The sequence below is a fragment of the Lepus europaeus genome, chromosome 4 (assembly GCF_033115175.1).
Source record: "Lepus europaeus isolate LE1 chromosome 4, mLepTim1.pri, whole genome shotgun sequence".
NCBI lineage: Eukaryota > Metazoa > Chordata > Mammalia > Lagomorpha > Leporidae > Lepus > Lepus europaeus.
Genome location: NC_084830.1, coordinates 112327315 through 112350351, shown reverse-complemented (window position 1 = coordinate 112350351; position 23037 = coordinate 112327315). Strand labels below are relative to the sequence as shown.

Genomic DNA, 23037 nt, shown 5'->3' with positions numbered 1-23037 from the left:
CCCAGGGAGGGTTGTTCCAGGCAGAAGGGACAGCAGCGGCAGAGCAGGCAGGTGTGTGGAAGAGCATGCATGGGGCCGGCGCTGTGGCGTAGCGGGTAAAACCCCCACCTGCAGTGCTGGCATCCCACGTGGGCTCCAGATCAAGTTTTGGCTGCTCCACTTCCAAATCCAGCTTTCTGCTATGGTCTGGGAAAGCAGTGAAAGATGGCCCAAGTCCTTGGGCCCCTGCACCCGCGTGGGAGACCCGGAAGAAGCTCCTGGCTCCTGGCTTCGGAGTAGCAGGAAGCCACCCTGTTTTCCAAGCCATGGCATTCTCAAGGCAGAGTGGCTTGTGGGTGGATGCAAGTTATTGGAACATTTCCCGCTGTCCAGTATTCAAAGTGTGGTCTCACCATGCTTTGTGTTGTGTCAGGCTGACCTGTTTGGTGTCACCTTTCTGTTTGACAAGCGGTGGTGTCCAAGGGGAATTGGTTGTAGGACACGCACTCCCTCCCACAACTCACACATAGTTACTAAAATCCACAGGTGCTTAAGCCCCTTCTGTGAAATGGGGTGGCGTTTGCCTATAGCTGAGGCATATCCTGCTGGATACTTCAGATCATCTCTGGATGACATATGATACCGAGTCAGTGCAAGTGCTGTGTCAGTAGTTGATATACTATGTGGTCACATGTTTATGATAGTTAAATAGTTCATTGCCATTGCCATTGTCATTGTTCAATAGTTCATTGCCATTCATTCCCTGTAGGTCTTGAGGCTGTGTCCATTTTTCTCTTGTGGTAAATAATGCTGCATTGAACATCTTTGTATGTCAGTCTTCTACCTGAGTAGGTTTAGGACAGCAGTGAGCGACTGGTACACTTGTTGGCAGGACAAGTGGGTGAACCTCTGGTGGCCCTTTCCCATTCTGGAACCTGCTGCTTCTCTGGCTTTTGTTCTTTTATTCAGCAGTCTTGATTTCTGCTCCTGGCTTGGGCTACAAGGAAGAGTGTCTGTTTCAGTTTATCTAATATGCTGTTTTTTCCCTTATCTTCGATACCTAGCCATCTCCTTACCCACAATGTTCCTAAAAAGCATTCCTAATTACCAGGCACTTTAAAGGAGGGCTCTTTCTGGAAAGAGTTTCAAATTCCTTGATATTATACACATTCTCTCTTCTGGCACCCAACTGTGGAGTGTCAGCTGTCTACACCGTTTTCTGAATAGTGGCTAAGATCTGGACTCGCATCCTCATTTCAGAGGCAGGTGTTTGGCACTGCATTTACAATCTGCCTGGGATGCCGACATGCCGTCTGGGAATGCCTGGATCCGTGTCCCAGCTCTGCTCCTGATTCCAGTTTCCTGCTAACGCACACCCTGGGAGTCAGCAAGTGATGGCTCAAGGGCTTGGGTCCCTGCCACCCATTTCGGAGACCTGAATTGAGTTCCCAGCTCCTGGTGTCAACGTGGTTGACCTGACTGATGCAGGTATTTGAGGAGCAAACCAACGGGTGGGAGTTCTGTCTGTTTCTCTTTTCTGCCTTTCAAAGAAGAAACGTGGTATTCAGTCCTCAGCCCGCCCCTTCTCAGCCCTGTGACCTTGGCATTTTCATGTGTATGGCTGTGCTTGCTCATCTGTGCTATGGGAACCACTTCTCAGCCTTGCTGTGCGGGTGCAGTAGCACAGCTTATCAGAAGCACTGAGTGTGTGCACGTCATTATTCTCTAAGGTTTGACACCAGATTCTTAAGAGAACCTGTTACCTCTTAGGGGCTAGAGTTTCACTGTTTTTAAAAGTTTATTTATTTTTATTTGTTTGAAAGGGAGAGAGAGAGAGAGAGAGAGAAAGAGAGAGAGAGAGAAAGGGAGGGAGGGAGGGAGGGAGGGAGAGAGAAAAGGGAGTTTGCATCTGCTGGTTCACTCCCCAAATGCCCTCAATATCCAGGGCTGAGCCAGGCCAAAGCCAGGAGCTGGAAACTCCATCCAGGTCTCCCATGCGGGCAGCAGGGCTCCGAGTAATTGGGCTGTCACTTGCTGCCTCTCATGCGCATTAGCAGGAAGCTGGATCAGAAGTGGAGGAGCTGAGACTTGAGCTGGCACTGCCACATGGGCTGCAGACATCCCCAGCAGTGGTTTATCCTGCTGCACCACAGTGCCTGCCCCGGATGCTCGGTTTTTATAACTACATGGCAACCTGGAAGGCCAGACCTGGAAGGGGTGATTGAGCTGGGGTCTAACCCCCTTTGTTTCATGGGTGGAGAAACTGAGACCTACAGAGGGGAAAGGACTTCACCTAGGCCACTTGGGTTGGATGTAAGATGTGAGATCACAGAGCCACTCTGCTGGCAGGGAGGGCGAAGGCAGGTGCCTTCAAGTCCCCTTTGCTCACATCCTGCAGCCTGCTGGGTTCCTCCTTTGCCTCCATACCTTAGGTGAGCTCACTGCCACTCTGTGGGTCCTAGAGAGGACCGGGAAATCAGCTCATCCCCCAGACACTGCCCCTTGCTTCTTGAACATCCAGATCAGCAGCGGAGCAGCTGGGAAGCGTGTGGAATGTTACAAATATCGCATATTCTCTGTCACACTACCCGTGCACTCTCGTGACCTTTGTGTGTGTGTCTTTCTCTTTTGCTTTGTCTCTGTGTCTCTCTTCTTGGGCCAATTGGAAATTCATACGTTCTCCCCTGGCACAGGAGCTGAAAGCATCTGCCAGTGAGTGGGTGAGTTTCTTTTCCATGTGGCCCACCATCTGGAGAGGCAACCTGGCATGTGTGTGTGTGTGTGTTTGGGGGCGGGGTGGTGGAGTATTGTGTTCCCTTTCTGTTTGCTTGAGTGACTGAATGAACAAGAGAGCAAGGACAGTGCCCAGAAGCCATCCTAGCAGAATGAATGAATAATTCATATTGTATCTGCCTCTTTCCAGGGCTTCCCAAAATAGCCATTTTAATTGCTCATTTGTTTCCCAGTTGACTTTAACCCAACTTTCTTCTTCTCCAAACTCGTCTGTTCCACGCTGACCTGCAGGTAGGGCTTCCCTTCGGGGAACCACGTTCTACTTTTGTCTTCGAAGAGAAAACTGCACTTTTCAGAAGTACGAGCCATTTTCTTTGAACTCCAGTGCAGAGCTCCTCTGTAAGCGGTTATTCTAGGCCTCTGTGGTCTCGACAACCAAAGAAATAGCTGGTGGATGGACAGAGAAGGCGAGCTGCTGGGCAGGGAGTGTCTGCCCACCACGATGTCATCAGCAAACGCTGGGGGAGTCAGCACTGTGACACTGGCAGCCATATCAGCTTTGTGTCTCAGCTGTTCCGCTGTCAGTCCAGCTCCCTGGTAATGCCCCTGGGAACGCAGCAGAGGACGGCCCGAGTGCTTGGGCACCTGCCACATACATGGGAGACCAGCATGGTGTTCTAAGCCCCTGACATAATAAGCCTGGGCCAGCCCTGGCTGCTGCAGTCATTTGGGAGAGTGAACTGGCCGATAGCTCTCTATAACTCTGCCTTTCAAGTAAATAAATAGTGAAAACAAAAAAGGCTTGGGAATCTTCAAACTTAAGATCTGCACGTAAATTGTTGAACTCTTTACTTAGTATAGAGTTGGTCTTCTGTGTATAAAGTTAATCAAAAATGGATCTTACTGGAGAATGGGACTGAGAATGGGAGAGGGAGGAGGAAGAGGGGTGGGAGAGGGTGGGAGGGTGGGTATGGTGAGAAGAATCACTGTATTCCTAAAGTTGTCCTTATGAAATGAAATGCATGAAGTCTGTATTTCTTAAATAAAAGGTTTCTTTGCAGGGGGTAGGAGTGGGGTGGAATCTACACATGTAGCCAGGCAGTGCTGGCTGGTTCTCTCCTGGACCTGCCAGTTCAGCACCTAGGACAGGAATCACGAAGGCCCTGGAAACCTGGGTGGGTGCCCTGGGGGACCAGTGTCATGTTTCCCAGGGACTCTGGCAGGACACCTGTAGGAAGTGATGACAGCTCAGCTTAGAGTGGGCGTCTTACAGTGATCCCTGAGGAAGCACCTGCAGTGTACCTGCGCCATAAGGAGGTGTGGGCGTGTGTGTTCGGAGAGTGGATGAGTGTAGATAAGGGGAGCACGGGGATTTGTCTGAGTGCCCAGGAGCACCCCCCCTCTGTGGCTACAGGACCTTGAACACGTCCTGCAGTTAGAGAAAGTCAGGACTGAAAGGGCCCTGGCAGTCACTGTGTGGGGTGGGGGAACTGTGGCCCTTGGATGGGAAGGGACCTCGTCGCGGTCACTCAGTAGCAGAAACCAGCTGGATATGTGATTGGCTGTGTGTTCTTGGATAACTTAGTTAGCCTCTCTGTTCCTCTGTTCACGCATCTGTAAAATGGAGCCAGTGATGGTATTTATGAGATTTTAATTAAGTTAATATTTTGCTTTGAATATGGGATTCTGCTTTGTGTTTTTCTTATGACTTTATTGAAGGGTTATTACAGTACATTAAACTTTACTTTTTTTTTTTTATTATTTGAAAGACAGCCTCAGAGAGAAGGAGAGACAGATCTTCCATCTGCTGCTTCATTCTCCAAATGCCCGGAACAGTCAGAGCTAGGCCAGATCAATGCCTGGAGTCAAACTCCAACTGGGCCTCCTAGGTGGGTGGCAGGGATCCAGATACTTGGGCCATATTCCATTGCCTTCCCAGGTGCATGAGCAGGAAGCTGGATTGGAAGCAGAACCAACACTCTGATATGGGATGTTGGCATTGCAAGAGGCAGTTTAGCCTGCTGTGCCTCAGCACTGCTGAACTGTACATATTTAAGGAATACAATTTGATGAATTTTGGTGCACACACATACACACACATCTGTGGACCTATGATCATAATCAATATAACAAAAATTCATGTCATGTCCCAGACTTTCTTTGTGCCACTTTGTAATGCCGTTCCCCCGATCTCCAGGCAGCTACTTTGTGCCCCTGTAGGTTAGTTTGTGTTTTCTGAATTGCTTTATGAATGGAATTATATAGAAGATGATAGTTTCTGCCCCCAGCCTGGCTTCTTTTACCCAGTTTTGTTTCTGTAATCCTGTCTTGTTGCAATTGTTCAGTGCTGGTTTCCTTGCCGCTCCGTGGTTTTCTGTGGTTGGATGCTCCATGTCTGTCCGCCCCTTTGCCTAGGGCTGGGCATTGGGCTTTCCTGGCTTGGGCTTATTAACAAACGTGGCATAGTTTTCGGAAGCAGCGTTATTTCGTGTGCCATAAGAAAAAGAAACACTGCCAATTTAACTACAACCCCAATATCTGTCTGTCTTTTTTCTCTTTAAAGATTTATTTTATTTATTTATTTGAAAGGAAAAGTGACAGAGGAAGGGAGAGACAAGAGGCAGAAATCTTCCATCTGCTTGTTCAGTTCCCACATTGCTGAAACAGGTCTGGACCAGGTTCAAGCCAGGAGCCAGAAATTCCATCTGGGTCTCCTGTGTGGGTAGAAGGAGCGCAAGGACTTGGACCATCATGTGCTGCTTTCCCAGATGCATTAACAGGAAGCTGGATGGGAAGCAGAGCAGTTGGGTCTCAAACCAGCACTCCTGTATGGGATGCAGCCCTCAAAGCGGCGACTTAATCTGCTGTAGTGCAATGCTGGCCTGGACCTAGTGTCCTTCAGTTACTTGGAATTTTAATTTCCTACTTGTTGAAATCTTTTAAACTTAGACTTTTAAAAACAAATTTGTGTATCCCTTTTAAGCATGCTAAAAAACAAAGGAGCACAAGGAACAAAGCTGCCCTGTTCCTAAGAACTCTTCCCATTCCGAATTCAGTCCTTTGGAGTCACGTATTAACTGAGTTATTGAAGTCTGTGCTTTTAACATTGTCCTCCGAGCCCTTGAGCGTGGGACTCACGGAGGAGCTCAGAGCTTTTGCTGCAGGGCTCTGAAGCCAGCTTGGCAAGTTTGCACAGTCAGCCTCCTTGGACTCCTGCTTTGGGAATGTGGCTACACGGGTCTGTTCACTGCCTCCTCCCCCTCTCTGTGCATCCCCGTGGTGGTTCCTGGGGCTCAGAAGTGCTCCTCTGGTCTCTGGGATTTATCCCAAGACTGTGATGCCTGTTGTCCTAGGGACAATGCTGATGTCTTGGATATCCACGTACCCCCAGGCGGTGGCGGCTCCACCCAGATCTCAGCCTGCGTGGCAGTGGTGATAAGATGCCAGCAGAAGTCATACACGTCCCAATTTCAGACATGCTGCATGTGTTTTAAAACGTTTCAGGCCTGGGTACTCTGCTTTGCCTCCAGCTTCCTGCTAGTGTGCACCCTGGGAGGCAGCACATCGTTACTTGAGTACTTGGTTCCTTGCCACACACGTACATTGAATTCCAGGCTCCTGGCTTTGGTCTGACAAGCCCTGTATGTTGCAGGCATTTGGGTACTAAATCAGCACACAGAGGATACTCTCTTTCTCTTTCTCATCTTTCTACCTTTCAAATTAAAGAAAAGTAAATAAACAGTTTAAAAAGAGGCAGGCGTAGTGGCACAGTGAGTTAAGCTGTTGCTTGGGGTGCCTGCATCCCATGTCTGAGTGCCTGGGATGGATTCTTGCCTCTGCTTCTGTTCACCTTTCTGCTTGTGCACACCCTGGAAGGCAGCAATTGACAGCTTACATAGCTGGGTTTGCCATCTACCTAGATGGATGTGGAGGTCCTGGCCCCTGCTGTTGGAGGCATTTGGGGAGTAAACCAGCAGGTAGAGGATAGCTCGCTCTCTCTCTCTCTCTCTATTTTTTTTCTGTCATTCCACCCTTTAAATAAATAAAATTAGATAAGTAAACTTGGAAAAAAATTTTTTATTTCAAATATGTATTTTAGAATTGGTGAAATAGAGTCCACGTAAGGGACCACAGATTGTACCTGGCACTTTGTAGACATGTGATGAATAATGATTTATTATTATTACGTTACTTTAAAGCATCAGTTTCCTGTTGGGCAAGTGAGGGTGACAGCACTTGCCTCTCACAGAATATTGTGAGATAAAGGAATCTATTTCTTCCACATGGAGCATAGGGTCCATGCCTGGCCCTTGCTTCCCTGATTTTCAGTGTTGGACTAATGCAGGCTGCACTGTGGAGAAGGCCTTAGAGGAGTCATGTGCCAGCTCTCTTGGTTTGGAGATGGGAAGTGAGGCCTAGAGAGGGTGGGTACCTGGCCCAAGGGCAGTGTCTGAATTGGAACCCAGATCTTGTCATTGTGATCATTGTGTCACTGGGATTGGTCTAAACTGTGCTGTTGAGAGGCACGAGTGAGGAAGGCAAGGCGGACAGGATCCTGGAGAATCCTTCCCAGGCCAGCTGTATTTCTGTAAGGATCAGTTCCTTGGCTTGTGTGCCTGGGATATGAGGCACGGAACACAGGGAGTAGAAGATTCTGGAATGGCCAAGTTCCAGCGAAAGGCAGGCTGTGACTTGCACTGTGTTGCTGAGGAAGCTTCTGGAGGGCCCAGCACCTAGGACGAGGCCTTGGACATCCAACTTTCAGGACTGCATGGAGCAGAGTGGAGAACTGAGTGCTCACAGAGTCCCAAGGGATTGTGTGCCAGGTGCAGTGTTGAGTCACTGCCGTGCACTAGGTCATTTAATCCCTGCGTGAACCCTGGGAGGCAGGTTTTCTTGACGGCTTTATACCTGTAGGGAAACTGAGGCTCCAGTTGGGGAAGGAATGGCTGAGATCACACAGCCATGAAGAATGGGACTGAGAGTCGCATTGGTTCCACTGACCCTTTGTTTAGGGAACAGAACTTCTGTAGGGGCCGGCGCTGTGGCATGGTGGGTTAAGCTGCCTTCTGTGGCACCAGCATCCCATATGGGCACCAGTTTGAGTTCCTGTTGCTTCGCTTCCAATCCAACTCCCTGCTGATGGTCTGGGAAAGCAGTAGAAGATGGCTCAAGTGCTTGGGCCCCTGCACCCATGTAGGGGACCTGGAAGAAGCTCCTGGCTCCTGGCTTTGACCTGGCCCAGCCTCAGCCCCAGACATTGCAGATATTTGGGAAGTGAACAGTAGGTAGAAGATCTCTCTGTGTGTATCTAACTGCCTTTCAAACAAATAAATAAATCTTAAAAGGGGGGATGGGGAATGAGAGATGGCTGGGCTTTCAAGGAGTCGCCTCCCAGGAGGTAGTGAGCACAGGCCCACCCTCATCTAGTCTCGAAGGGGAGCATCATAGTTCTACCTTGGTTCCCAGCCCGGGACAATTTTCGTTTGTGTGTGATAGGGTCAGATAGCTCAGGAATGTGCCGCTAAGTGGCTGTTTCTTGGGCCTGTTCACACGCTTGTTGCCTTGTAGATGGAATCAGGGTAGCAGCAGGCTCACTTGATCTCTTGCTGTCATCAGTGAGATGCAGGCCTCAGACTGGTTGTGAGGTTTTAGTCTCAGTGCCTTCCCAGGGTCCTTGGGTGGCTCTGGGCGTCTCTTCTGTCTGAGCCTCAGTGGTCTCATTGGCAAAGCAAGGGGCTTGGTTGATCAGATCCAGTTGAGTTTTTACCACGTGTAATTCCTCTGTGTGAGCAGCCTGATTTAGACAGCAGTGTAAGTAATGAATCACTCACGTGGATTGAGTGCCTGCTGTGTACTCAAGTGCTGCTTCTTATCTCATTTAATCCTCCAACAATGCTGTGGGCTGAGTCTCGAGGGGACCTACCCTAAAGGGTCGCTATGGGGGCCAAGTATGAAGTGTTTGGTACAGCTTCTGGTGCATAGTAAGTGCTTAGTGAGCATTATTGTTTTTCCTGTGTCACCAATATGAAAACTGAACCACAGAAAGTTTTAATTGTCTTGTCCAAGGTCACATAACTAGAAAATGGCGGAGTCTGGATTTGAACTCAGGGAGTCTCTGTGTCCAGAGCCCTGCGGTCTTAACCACCACTCTGCGGCCACTTGGGAAGACAGGAAGCAGGTGTAAAACATCAGAGAACACTGTCCCCAAAGCCATGTTTAGAATACAGCTCTGGCAGCCGGTGTTGTGGCATAGTGGTTTAAGTTGCTGCTTGCAACACTGGCATCCTCTTCGGTGTGCCAGTTCCAGCCACTCTGCTTCTCATCCAGCTTCCTGCCAGCGCACATCCTGGGAGGCAGCAGATGATGGCTCAAGTGCTTGAATCCCTGCCCCCCATCAGGGAAATCCAGACGGAGTTCCTGACTCCAAACTCAGCCTGGCTGAGCCCCAGCTGTTGTAGGCATTTGGGGAACAAACCAATAGATGGAAGGATGCTTGCTTGCTCTCTGTTTCCCTCTCTCTCATATTCTGCCTTTCACATAAAATTAAGCAAAACAACAAATCAATGTTTTCTAAAAATGCAGCCCTGTAGTAGATAAACACCCATAGCCTTTAGGCTGGATGTGTTCCCCAGGTAGTGAATTAGTCAAGCCTACTCTAACGTATGATCTGGCTCTCAGAATGTAATCTCAAATCCCAGCAGGTATACAAAGAGAGGACTAGCAACACAGATCGCCGGGGAGCTAAGGACATGGGGCAGTGATTTGGCATAGAGACTTGATTAGGGGGCAGAGGAAAGGACCTGGCCCGAAGGGTACAGCTGCGTCATCCCCAAAACTCAGTTGGAAATTGGGTAGGGAGAGGAGAGCCACTGATTTGTGGGTACCCAGCCTGAAAGCCAGGAAGAGGGTGGGTGGGAAGAGCAATCTGGGATCTTCCCTGTAGCTCTCCCTCCTCCTCTTTTCCCTATAAAAGAATTCCAGGATTGGGAGTGACTGGGCCTGGAAGCTTCTGGATAAACCAGCCCAACCAAAGTGAGGAAACAAGGAGGCCTGGGGGTCAAAGAGCCAGAATGTTAAGACAGGTGGTCCAGACTGGAGCAGGAGGCACAGATGGCTATAGTTTAAACAAGAGAGAGAACTTGCAAACTGTTGGGTTAAAGGCCTCCTCCAAAGGGCAAATATCCAGAGCCACTGTCACCTAACTTCTCTGGCTTAATTTCCAAAAAGAGGAGCTTAAGCAGCTCCAGCTCCTCCATTGAGGGAGGTAGTGAAGTGCAGTGCAGAGCTTGTCAGCTGTGCCAGTCTGCACACGATTGTGCCTCCACTTGCCCATCGTGAAAGTAGTAGTTTTCAACCCAGCCCATCGCGACAGCTGATGACTGAGCCGCGTATGCCATGTGCTCTACACATCCCATTGTCACAAGGTGACTGTTGTAAGCGTCCGCAGCACACAGATGAGCTAGTAAAAGTTAGGGAGGGCAGAGGTCACACCCCCGGGGATAGAGCCAGCAAGGGGGCATTGTCTGTGCTGGCACCCAGGAGGCTGGCTCTGGAGCACTTGAGTTTTAGCCACCACTGTGTGTCTCCTGGCATGTAGAGCGGTAGTGATGGTGACAGCTAACATGCTAAGGACTTGAGGTGGTGTGACGTGATCCTCACGTTGTACGCAGTTCTCTCTGCAGACCATGTTACGGTGCGTGTTTATTCAGGCTTGTATGCTGAGCACATTGAATGACTCACCCTATGCTGTTCCCACAGCAACCTTATGACATTGGGACTTTCCATAGGTTTCAGGGAGAAGGTAACTCCTCCTACTGAGGTCACAGGACATACCCATGATTTCGGAAGAGGCGGGGTCTGGGTCTCAGCCCAGCATCCGCTTCCCCAGCCTGTGTGGGTAACATTTACCCTGCTCCGTCTTTGATAGTGAAGCCAACTGCCATTCTCTTTCTTCCTCTTGGACTCCATCTGTCTCCAGCCATCTCTAGTTACAGCCCTTTGCTGTAGTCTCTCCTTTCGTGTCTCTCCTGCTGAGTCTATGTCTTATTTATTTATTTATAAAATACCTATAACACTTTTTTTAAAGATTTATTGATTTATTTGAAAGAGTTACACAGAGAGGAGAAGCAGAGAGAGAGAGAGAGAGAGAGGTCTTCCATCCACTGGTTCACTCCCCAGTTGGCCACAATGGCTGGAGCTGTGCTGATCTGAAGCCAGGAGCCAGGAGCTTCCTCCGGGCCTCCCGTGCAGGTGCAGGGACCCAAGCACTTGGGCCATCTTCTGCTGCTTTCCCAGGCCACAGCAGAGAGCTGGATTGGAAGAGGAGCAACCAGGACTCAAACCGGCGCCGATTTGGGATGCTGGCACTACAGGCAGCGGCTTTAACCCACTGTGCCACAGCGCTGGCCCCAGAGTCTGTGTCTTATTAAGTTCCCCTGCATCCTCTAATTACCTGTGGCTCCCAGCCTCCTGAAACATCATAGCCACGCACACTGTCATGGAATGTCATGGGGTTATTTCCAGCCATGTCTGGAGTGCAAGCCGTGTTTCCTAGCCAGAGCCTCTGCTCTTGAGAGCAGAGACAAAGGCTTATTCTAGCATCTGAGCCCCTGGGGTGCCTAGCACAGGACTGGACTGCTGTGTGCGTGTTCCCCTTTGCTGTTGCTTGGTGGGCTGGTGGAAATGAGGGTGAAAGGAGGAGAATGGAGGGTGTGCCCAAAAGCTTCTCTGGCTCATTTTGCATAGCTCAGCACAGCAGTAGACTCAGAGGAATAAAATCCGAAGTCTCTACCAGGAGCCCAGATCCCCAAAACCCAGGCATGCGCCTCCTCCCCATGTCGCATGCTTCACCCAGCGCACCTCATTCTGGCCACATGAGCTTTTCTTTCTGTTCTGCAAACTCACTGACATCATCCCACCCAGGAGCCTGTGCACTTGCTCTTCCCATTGCCCTTTCTGCAGATCGTCCCAGGGCGGCTGCCCCCCCAACCTGCCGGACTCCCTTCAAAGGTCGCCTCCTCATAGAGACTTCCCTGGACCCCCCATGCCTCTTGGTGCTTGATCCTCATGCTCTTTTGGGTTGCCTGAGTGTGGAAGGGCACTGCCCTGTCTATCTTTGCACCCCTGTGGTTGGCACTCACAGGTGTGCTGTGAGCTTCACCCCATGCTTACCTCACCTAACTTGTGAGCTGGTTCTTTGCTACCTTCCGCAGATGTGTTGGTTGGATGGATAAAAGTATTTGCCCCCAAATGAATTAAAGGAGGGAAGGAGGGACTCCAAACCTGGCTCCTTCTTCCTGGCCTTCCAGGTGCAAGCAATGCAGGGACTCTCAGAAGTGGCGAGGAGGTGGGCGTGCTATCAGGAGTTGTGCAATCTCAGCTATGGGAACTATGCATGTAAAACAGCCTGGGGCAGGAAGAACCAGCCTGGCTGGGAGGAGAGGTTCCGCTGAAAGTTTGGACAGTTCTTGGCTCCCAGTCTGGAGGGCTCTTTAGAAAATGATCCCGCCCAGCCAGCCCAAGGAGGGAGGGCGTCAGGGGCCGGCGTCCTGCTGGATGGCAGGAAAGAGGTTCCTGTGGGAAGCACTGGGAACGTGAAAGATAGGCCCCAAGAGAATCGCCACCCAGCGTTAGACTTGGCAGAAGGCTTTCCGCTCCTCCTCCGAGCTGCCGCCTTGGAAAAGACACCGTCTGAATACTGAATGCCCGGTCTGGCCATGCATCTTGTCCTGCGGGAAAGCAGTAGCTGCCTGGTAGTTGTCCCCAGGGAACGCCAAAGATGCCAGCTCCCAGGATTATATTTCGCATTCACCGAGAGGTGCACCTGTGTGCGCCTTGTCAAGTGCTCCTGGCAGAACTCACCTGTCTCCAAGGTGACACATCCGGGCCATTTGTCCAGGAGTAGGAGTGCCTGTTGTGAAACCTTGTGGAATGTCTGTGCTCCTTCAGAGATTTGTAATTAAGAAGAGGCAGAACTAGTTCTTGATGGGAGCCCTTCCTCCCCTCCCCTTCGCCCCTCCAGGCTCTGGGTCATTTGATTTCACGATAGGGCTTTGCAGCAGCCCCGGACACAGAAGCTGGAGCAGGGACCGTGCCCTGTACCCCCTGCCCCTGGCTGCGTGGGGGTGACTCGCTTCATCAGAGGATGCGGGGGGCTGGGAGCTCCAGGCAGGCCCCCAAGTCCTGGCCACATCTGAATGGGGACATCTCTTCCCAGCTTACATTCTTGGCGCCTGCCCAGGGTGAAACATTGCAGGCCAGAAAGGCACCCAGAGTTTCCAGGGGGGCCTGGATTAAACAGACACTTTCTCTCTCTGTGGCAGGAAGTGGGTGTGTGCAGCAATATGCATATGCATGTGTGTGCGTGTGCACGCGCACGTGTTTAATGCCTGGTGCAGCTGAGAACACTTCTCTTCGTCATACTTCTCTCTGAATGACACGTCTCCCCACACTGAATAATTCATCTCCTTCTTGGCATCTGTTCCAGAGAGAATCTTGCTGTCCAGATTTCTTGCAAGTTGCATAGTTCTTTCCCCTGGATGCTTTCCCTTTTCCCATGGAAAAGCTCTGTAACTCAGGGTATCAACCCTCTGGCTTTGCCCCATGATTGCGCCAAAGGAGAACCTGAACATTCAACCCAAAGTCTTCTTTCTCCTGTTTCCCTCTCCTTCCAACTTTGAGTGCTTACATTCCGTTGTCTCTGTCGGGCACCTTGTCCACATTCACTGCTGGTGAGAACCTGCCTCTGAACCCCTGTGGGGTATCCACGTGTCTGTCTCATTATAGATGCTTGGAGTGAATGCTTATTCCAGCTGTGCAAGGTTGAGGGCTGGGCCTTTGACCTAGTGGTTATTACCCTGCACCCCATATCAGAGTGCCTAGGTTCAAGCTCTGACTCCCCTCCTCTTGATTCTGATGCTTTTTTTTTTTTTTTTTTTAAGATTTATTTGGGGCCAGCACTGTGGCGTACTGGGTGAAGCCGCCGCCTGCCGTGCCAGTATCCCATATGAAAGCCGCCTCGAGTCCCAACTGCTCCATTTCTGATCTAGCTCTCTGCTGTGGCCTGTGAAAGCAGTAGAAGATGCCCAAGTCCTTGGGCTCCTGCCCCAACGTGGGAGACCTGGAAGAGGCTCCTGGCTGCTGACTTCTGATTGGCGCAGCTCGGCCATTGCAGCCAGTTGGGGTGTGAACCAGCAGATAGAATACCTCTGTCTCTCTGCCTCTCCTTCTCTGTGTAACTCAGATTTTCAAATAAATAAATAAATAAATAAATCTATCTTTTTTTTTTTTTTTTTTAAAGTCAGAGTTACAAAGAGGCAGAGAGAGAAAGACAGAGAGAGAGAGGGAGGGAGGGAGGGAGAGAGGGAGGGAGGTCTTCTAGCTGCTGGTTCATTCTCCAAATGGCCACAACAGCCAGACCTGGGCCGATCTGAAGCCAGGAGCCTCTTCCAGTTCTCCCACACAGGTGCAGGGGCCCAAGGACTTGGGCCATCTTCCACTGCTTTCCTTGGCCATCGCAGAGAGTTGGATCAAAAACAGAGCAGCCGGGACTTGAACCAGCACCCATGTGGGACGCTGGTACTGCAGGCGGTGGCTTTACCCGCTCTGCAACAATACCAGCCCCCTGCTGCTGCTTTTAAGGTTTATTTACTTGAAAGATTTAAGGTTTATTTATTTTAAACAGAGAAAGAGAGAGAGAGAGAGAGAGAGAGAGAGAGAGGGAGGGATAAATAGAGAGACAGATAGACAGATGGAGGGAGAGATCTTCAATCCTCTGATTTACTCCCCAAATGGCTGCAATGACCAGAGCTGGGCTAGGCTGAAATCAGGAACCAGAAACTCCATCTTGGTCTCCCAAGTCAGGCGGTAGGGGCCCAAATACTCAGGCCGTCTTCTGCTGCTCTCCCAGGTGCATTAGCAGGGAGCTGAATTGTAAGCAGAACAGCTTGGAACTAGTGCTCTGATAAGGGATAACAGCATGGCTGGCAGTAGGTTAACCAGCTGTGCCACAGTGCAGGCCTCTCCAGCTTTCTAATGTACACCTTGAGGGTAGCAGGTGATGGTTCAAGTCCCCCTTGTGGGAGACTCAAATTGAGTTCTGGGCTGCTGGCTTCTGCCTTGCCCAGCCCTGGCTGTATTGTAGGCATCTGGGGAGTAAGCCAGCAGATGGGAGATCCCTCTGCCTTTCAAACAAATTATTATTATTTTCGAACATGTAAGGCTGGACAAATGATACATCTGTGGTTGGTCCATGCTGTCCCTCCTTCCATCCCCAGCCCACATCCAAGAGCTCAGTGGAGCAGCTGTATTCATGATTTAGAAACACATCATTGCCTTTTTGTTGGGCAGCGTGGATATGGCCATGCTTGCTGAGTATCTTTGCGCTGAGATGTAGATGACCGAAGGGTCCACATATGCTCACGCCCGGTGCCTTCGCCTGCTTTCTCATGTCCCCTCTGGTCATCCTCTGCCCCTCCATTCTGCTTTCCTCTGGGTTCTGGCTTGCTTTGAGACAAGACTCACTTGATCTTAATAATTTAAAAAAAAATTTTTTTTAAAGAAATTACTTGTGTGGCCGGCGCCGCTGCTCACTAGACTAATCCTCCACCTGCGGTGCCAGCACACCAGGTTCTAGTCCCGGTCAGGGCGCCAGTTCTGTCCCGGTTGCTCCTCTTCCAGGCCAGCTCTCTGCTGTGGCCCTGGAGTGCAGGGGAGGATGGCCCAAGTGTTTGGGCCCTGCACCCGCAAGGGAAACCAGGAGGAAACACCTGGCTCCTGGCTTCGGATCGGCGCAGCACGCCAGCCGTAGCGGCCATTTGGGGGGTGAACCAACGGAAGGAAGACCTTTCTCTCTGTCTCTCTCTCTCTCTCACTGTCTAACTCTGCCTGTCAAAAAAAAAATATTTGTGAGGCAGAGAGAGGTAGACAGAAAGACATATAGAGAGGGGGGAAGAGAGAGAGAGAGAGAGACAGAGCGCCTATCTACCGCTTCACTCCCCCAGATACCTACAAGCTCCTGGGCTGGGCCAAACTGAAGCCTGGAGTCAGGAATTCAATCTAGGTCTGCCACGTGGGTGGCTGGAGCCCGATTGTTTGAGCCAGTCATTGCTGCCTCCTAGGATCTGCATTAGCAGGGAGCCGGAGTCAGGAACGTTGCACACTGCATTTTTTTTTTTCCTGGTTGTATTATACACCCATTGCACACAGATTTTTGTGCTCCAGTTGTGCTGGACCCAGGGTGCTATTGCTCAGGTGCTACAGACTGAAATCATTGCATTTGACCCAATTGATTAGAACCCTGGAGTTCCTCCCCAGGGAGGATTTCAGAAGCTGCTGTACAGCAGACTTGGGTGCATTTTTCAGCTTGCTGCGGAAGTCAGATTCCAGTGGCAGGTGGGGCTTCTCCGGGCAGGGAGCGGAGAGGGGCCAGAGAGAGGACTTCCTGGGTGCCCGGCTGTTCTGTCCTTTCCCAAATGGAGTTGCCTCCCTCCGTCTCCTAGAGGAGCTCACCCTCGGGGAGAGCCCTGAGTGTTTTCTTCGAGACCCCTTCAGAGCGTGTGGGACGGGAGGAGTTGGCTGAGATTGGGTCCATGGTCTCTGGGCTTCATCCCCAAGAAGGAAGAGGGAAGCAGCACCACCCAGAGAAGTCTCAGCTGGGGATGCTCTGAGCAGGCCGCCTTGTGTTCAGAAGTCTGGGCAGGAGTGGGGGGAGGGGCAGGCCGAAGCTGCTCTCTGGGGACCCTATGCCGACTGTCTGGAGCCCCTGCTGTGCACCAAGGGTGTTCTGGGCCGAGAGAAAACCCTGTCCCTGTCACCTTTCTCTTCCTCATCTCCCTTCCTTTTATTCCAGGGTGGTGGCTTGTGATTTTCCATGGGGCTTAAGAAATGGGTTAAAATAGCCAGCGTTGTTGCTTCTGATCTAGCTGCCTGGGAAGGCATATTAGAAGATGGCCAAGAACTTGGGCCTCTGTCACCTTTGGGGGAGACCCAGATGGAGTTCCAGCATCCTTGCATCAGCCTGGCCCAGTCCCAGCCATTGAGGCCATTTGGAGAGTGAACCAGTGCATGGAAGATCTCTTCGCTCTCTCTTTCTCCTTCTCTCTTTCTCATTTTGCCTTTCAGATAGGTAGATTTTTTTTTTTTTTAAATGACACAGATTGAACATGTCAGCTGTGAGAGGAACCTTGTGGCTGGCAGCAGGGGCCCTGGAGAAAGGCTGCCTTGTTGAAATACCACTGTGGTCACCGACCTTGACATTGAGAATGTTACTCAGTTTTCTTTAGCCTTGATTTGTTCATCTGATAAGTGGTGATAGAACACCTAGTGTAGTTATTTTTATTTTTTTATTTTATTTATTTGGAAGACAGATGGATTGAGAGATACATACAGGAAGAGATCTTCTATCCGCTGATTGACTCCCCAGATGTTTCCAGGCTGAAACTAGGAACTCAAAACTCAGTCTGGGTCATCTGTGTAAGTGGCCGAAACCCAGGTACTTAAGATGCTCAAGTACCCTGCTGCCTATCAGCGTGTCATTGACAGGAAGCTGGTTTTGGAAGCAGAGCTGGAACTTGAACCCAGGCTCTCCACTATGGGATGCTGGCATCCCAAGTGGTGTCTTAACTCTTGTGCCAAATGTCCTTATGCACATCAGCAAATGTCCTTGCACACAGGACCTTTTTTAACCTACCCAACAATCTGGAGGGTTACTGTTATCCCCATCTAACAGATACAAATACTGAGATCAGAGACTTTAGATTGCCTGACTCATGCAGCTTTTGAACTGTGTGTTTTTTTGTTTTTTTGTTTTTTTTTTTTTTAATTTAAAGATGTTATTTATTTGTTTGAAAGGCAGAGTTACAAAGAGAGGGAGAGACAGAAAGCTCTTCCATCCGCTGGTCCACTCCCCAGTGGCCAAAACGGCTGGAGCTGGGCCAGTCCAAAGCCAGGAGCCAGCAGCTTCTTCTGGGTCTCCCACATGGGTACAGGGGCCCAAGGACTTGGGCTATCTTCCGCTGTTTTCCCAGGCCATAGCAGAGAGCTGGATCAGGAGAGGAGCAGCCGGGACGTGAACCAGCGCCCATATGGGAATCTGATGCTGCAGGCAGAGGCTTAGGCCACTACACCACAGCGTGTTAAATCCTCATGTGATGTCTCCATCTGTAGTACATTGTACATCCCTGTAGCCTCATCCACATCGAGCCCCCTTTCCTCCACAGTGTGACAGTGAGTTGTTAAGAGAAACTCCTGGGCTGCCCCTTCCTTCCTGTGATGGATCCTTTCCACAGCCTTCCAGACTCTGACGCGCATGCATGGACCAGGTCCTGCCCAGCAGGGGTTCCTCATCATAGCTCTTGTCCCTGTGCAATTTGTACTAAGTTGGAGTTGTACTAAGAGGGAAGGAGTTTATATGGAATAAGGAAGAGAATTGTTCCCTGTGACCTGGAAGTGCAAGCCCCTGCTCAGAAACCCTAGCCTCCAGCCCAGTCATCTCCCCTCCTGACGCGTCGTACCTCAGTTCACCAGTCTGAAAGCAGACAGACAGAAGCCTTGTGGGCTCCCGAAATTGGGAGGGGAAAGGGAGAGTGCTCTGGTGCGCATCTTAGTGAGAAGCTGCAATGGGAAGACACCTAAGTGGCTGTCTGGGGGGCTGCTCCGGCTGAATTCCGTGTGCCTGCCCCCCGGCTTCCCGTGCTCTGGCTGAACTTCATGACACATGGTCTGCGATACAGTTTTCCAGCCGTGACAAGCCCATGTTGGTGTAGCTGGGTGGTTGGTTGTATTTAGCCACTAAGACTTGGTGGTTCCCACTCCACTCCCCACAGGATGCAGACCTGCAAGGTAGTTACTGTTCCGAGATCAGTTCGGCCTGGATGGTGTCTGGACAGCAGCGGATGTAGGCATTTGGGAACGAACTCAAGAGGCAAATAAATACCGCTCAAGGGCCCCACTCACAGGGATGGAGCATCTGCTGTTCTTGACATTGCAGACAGCCAGCTTTCCAGAGGGCAAGTGGGCATAACAAACATGACAGGCAGCCAGGATGAAGATCGATGGGCTGGGCGGGAGGGCTGCAGGTGGAGAAGCCAGAGGGCTGCGGTCCCAGTCAAGAAGGCGAGACTCGGCCTTCGAGCCCGTTCCTGCAAACCCTTGGTTCGAGATGCCAGAACAGAGGCCCAGGGAAGGAGCGTGACTGGCTTGCTCAAGGGCCTGCCAGGTTGCTGGCAAAGTTGAGACAGGAACGCAGATTGCCTGCCTCCCTCCAGGTGCGTTTATCCTGAGGCTGCTGCAGCGTGAGTTCATCTTCCCAGGCACAGTGACGCTTCCTGAAATGTTGGACCCGCCCTGGGGAGCAGCAGCAGGTTGCAGCTTGGGGGCACTGGGCTGATGGAGTCTGTTTCTCCTCTCCCTCTCCAGGTACACCAAACCACTCACCTTCGCTGACTGCATCAGTGATGAGCTGCCGCTAGGGTGGGAAGAGGCGTATGACCCACAGGTTGGAGACTACTTCATAGACCACAACACCAGTAAGTTCCTGGCGGGCCTTCCCTTCCTGGACACCCTCCCTGTCCCTCCCTCTACCTCCTGCCCACCCTGTTCCAAGTATGGAAGAACCACCAGCGGAGACCTACAGCCAGACTGTGTTTTTGTTCTATGTAGATTCAGTTAGAGATGCCGGTGGAGATCTAGATAGATAATGTAGTCTCGTGTAAAAATAACAGTTTACAAGGGTTTTTAATAGAGTCTAAAACTTCTCTCACAAGCCATATCCCCGGTTGTTAGAAGATTGATTTATTTATTTGAAAGGCAGAGTTATAGAGAGAGATGGATAACCAGAGAGAGAGAGGGAGATCTTCCATCCACTGGTTCATTCCCCAAATGGTCACAATGGCCGAAGCTGGGCCGATCTGAAAGTAGGAGCCAGGAGCTTCTTCCACATCTCCCGTGTAGGAGAGTGCAGGGACCAAGCACTTGGGCTGTCTTCTCCTACTTTCCATTTCATTCATGAAATGTTAGCAGGGAGCTGGATTGGAAGTGGAACAACCAGTACTCAAAACGGTGCCCATGTGGGATACTGACACTGCAGGTGGCAGCTTAACACGTGCTACGCCATTTACCGGCCCTGTATATATTCTTTTTTAAAACCTATGTAAGTTTATATGATGACAGATTTTTTTTTTTTTCACCCGTGAAAGGTGGATGTGTCATTGTCATTGCCAGATCATGTCAGAGTAGCCAGAGCACTGGGCAGCTCCAGCAGGGTGTATATATAGGTCTGTAGTGGATTGCATGAGAATATGTGTTCCTGGCCCATCATACCAAGAAAATCCCCCCAACCCCCAAGCCCGTGTCTGTGACGTGAATATCCTGACCCAGTACGAAGATTCCCAGTCTTTGTGTTGCTGGGAACAGTTGGTTGAAACCCAGTGAGTAATCCCCCAGCTGCTGAGGGTTGGTGTGTGTTTGGGCCCTACCCGTTGTGCACCTGCACGGCCAAGACTTTTCCGTCCTCTGAAATTCACTGCCAGACTTATCTGTGTGTACAGAGAAAAAGGATTTTTCTTCATTCCCAGCTTTCTCAGCTGTAGGATTCTCTTTATCCTTCCAGATAAGAAGAAAATGGAATGAAATGGGGGGTGAGTGTGGCTGTGTGTGAGAGCTGAGAATGGGGCACTTGTAGCCTTGGTTTCCTGAGCACAGACTTGGCCATGTGCCCTGGTGGTAATTGATAGACATCATCTCATTTAACCGCCCTTGATGCCCTGTAGACTGTTAGGCTGATTATTCCTGTCTTGTAAATGGGATTTCTTTCTTTTTTTTTTTTATTTTTTATTTTTTATTTTTATTTATTTATTTTTTTTGACAGGCAGAATAGACAGAGAGAGAGACAGAGAGAAAGGTCTTCCTTTTGCCGTTGGTTCATCCTCCAATGGCCGCTGCGGCCGGCGTGCTGTGGCTGGTGCACCGCGCTGATCCGAAGGCAGGAGCCAGGCGCTTTTCCTGGTCTCCCATGGGGTGCAGGGCCCAAGGACTTGGGCCATCCTCCACTGCACTCCCGGGCCATAGCAGAGAGCTGGCCTAGAAGAGGGGCAACCGGGACAGAATCTGGTGCCCGGACCGGGACTAGAACCCAGTGTAGTAGCGCCACAGGCGGAGGATTAGCCTATTGAGCCACAGTGCCGGCCGTAAATGGGATTTCAAGATAGTAATGGAGTGTGCTAAAACATGGCAGAGCTGGGATTTGAACTGGCGCTTGGGAGTGGAATTGTGCTCCTCTGTCCCTTTCTCTTCCGTGTTTCACTTACCGGTTGTTGCACATCCTTCCTGTGCAGCGGCTGTGTCTAACTCATCTGCCTGCTCCCAGGCCTCTGCCTGGGAAGGTGCATAGTAGGTGTGCACTTAACCTTTGCTGAACAGAAAAGGGCATACGTGCATGAATGCATGTGTAGATGGATGAGTGAACCGACTGCTGTTGGCACCGATGTGTAGATGAGTTTCTGAGAGACAGCTAATGGCATTAATTGCGTTGTTGGGGGTAGCAAAGGTTTTTATTAGCACTTGTGATTGCGTCCTGGTTAATGAGAAGTAAATATGCCTAATTGAGTGTGTTTAGGGAATGAGGTTAATGCTTGGAGGGCTGCATGGGATACTGGGTTAAACACTGATGTACAGGAACCCTCATCAGTCTTTCCTCTTTCTAATTGCTGAGTGCATCCCCCTCATTAAAACCTCATGGCAGGAGTGGGATTTTAAGGTGCTTCGGGGAGTTGTGGGAGAAGCAGAAGGAAGGAAACAGGCTGTGGTAGAGAATGTTCTTGAAGAAATGACAGGAGAAGCGGGGTGATCAAATGGAACCCCAATAGGAAGAATTCTGTCTGGCAGTTTTGCCAGCTGTCAGGCTACTGGAATGAAGGTGGGGTCCCTGGGAGGGAGCCCCCATCTTTAGGTGGAGCCAAGGGTACAAATATAGAATGAGTTTGAATATCAAGACACAAGCATTCAGAGCCATGGACTCAGACCAGTCCTATGTATGTATGTTGTTCATGGACTGAAATTCTTAAGAGTTACAGATACAATATAATCAAATAGCAACATGCTCATCAATTCGCTGCCCAGTGTTCGTTTATTCACAAATAGTTATTGACCCTCTGTTCTGGGATGCGTGCACAAGCAAAGCCTTGCCCTTGTAGAGGTTTTGTTGTGGCAGTAGAAGAGATAGCAATAATAAGTAGATTCTGTATCGGGCTAAAACATTCTCCTTACTGTTGGAGAAATAAGCAGTGTGTGGGCTCAGGGTGGTGGGTGTGTGTGAGGACAGTGAGGGAAGGAGCATGGTTGTGGCCAGTGGCAGTGTTAAGTAGCGTCTTTGGAGGCAGGAGCCTTTGTTGAGAAGATGGGAGCTGAGTTAAGAGTTGGAGGAAGTAAAGGAGCATTTCTGGTGGAGAGGAGAGCCAGAGCAAAACCTCCTAGGTATGACTGCACTTAGCTTGCAGGAGAGACGGCAAGCAGGTGAGTATGCGTGCAGTGCCGTGAGGAAGGATGGGAGAGAGGGATGTCAGGCGGGAGAGCAGCAGAGCGTGGGCCTGTGAGGTGGGAGCCACTGGGGAGTCTTAGGCAGGAGAGTGATAGGAATTGACTTGTGTAGTAAAAGGGTCAGTCTAGGGGCTGTGTTGTAGAGCAGCAGGTTAAGCTGCTGTCTGAGATGCTGGCATCCCAGATAGATGCTGGTTCAGGGCCCAGCTGCTCCACTTCCTACCCAGCTCCCTGCTAACCGACCTGGGAAGGTAGTAGAGGATATCCTGGGTGCTTGGGCCCCTGTATCCATGTAGAAAAACAGGAGGAAGTTCCTGATCCTGGCTTGGGCCTGGCCCAGCTCCAGCTGTTAAGGCCATTTGGGCAAATGAACCAGCAGATGGAAGATAGGAGTCAGGAGCTTCTTCCGGGTCTCCCACGTGGGTGCAGGGGCCCAGGCACTTGGGCCATCTTCCACTGCTTTCCCAGGCCATAGCAGAGAGCTGGATTAGAAGAGGAGCAGCCGGGACACAAACCAGCACCCATATGGGATGTCAGTGTTGTAGGCAGATGCCTAAGCTACCATGCCACAGCACTGGCCCCAACCCTGCTTTTCAAATAAAATAAATCTTAAAAAATGATAAGGTCAGTCTGACTTCCTAGGGCCAGGGCTGAAACAGGGCAACCTGTGGGAGAGAAGTGTGACAGTGCAAGGGGCCCTAGACCAGAACTAGAGCAGGGGAAGTGCTGGGAAGTGGCCAGTTCTGGATGTGTCTTCAAGGGAGAGCCTGCAGGGTTGGGTGTGAAAGG

The 23037-nt window shown here is 50.6% G+C and overlaps 1 protein-coding gene across 1 annotated transcript in view; it reads left to right on the top strand.

Annotated features, from left to right (window-relative positions):
- WWC1 (WW and C2 domain containing 1) overlaps positions 1–23037 on the top strand; it is a 172984-nt gene that overhangs the window by 57018 nt on the left and 92929 nt on the right. Inside the window, exon 2 of the mRNA XM_062188715.1 lies at positions 19132–19241. Coding sequence (XP_062044699.1) covers positions 19132–19241 — 110 coding nt within the window. The remainder of the gene's footprint in view (positions 1–19131; positions 19242–23037) is intronic.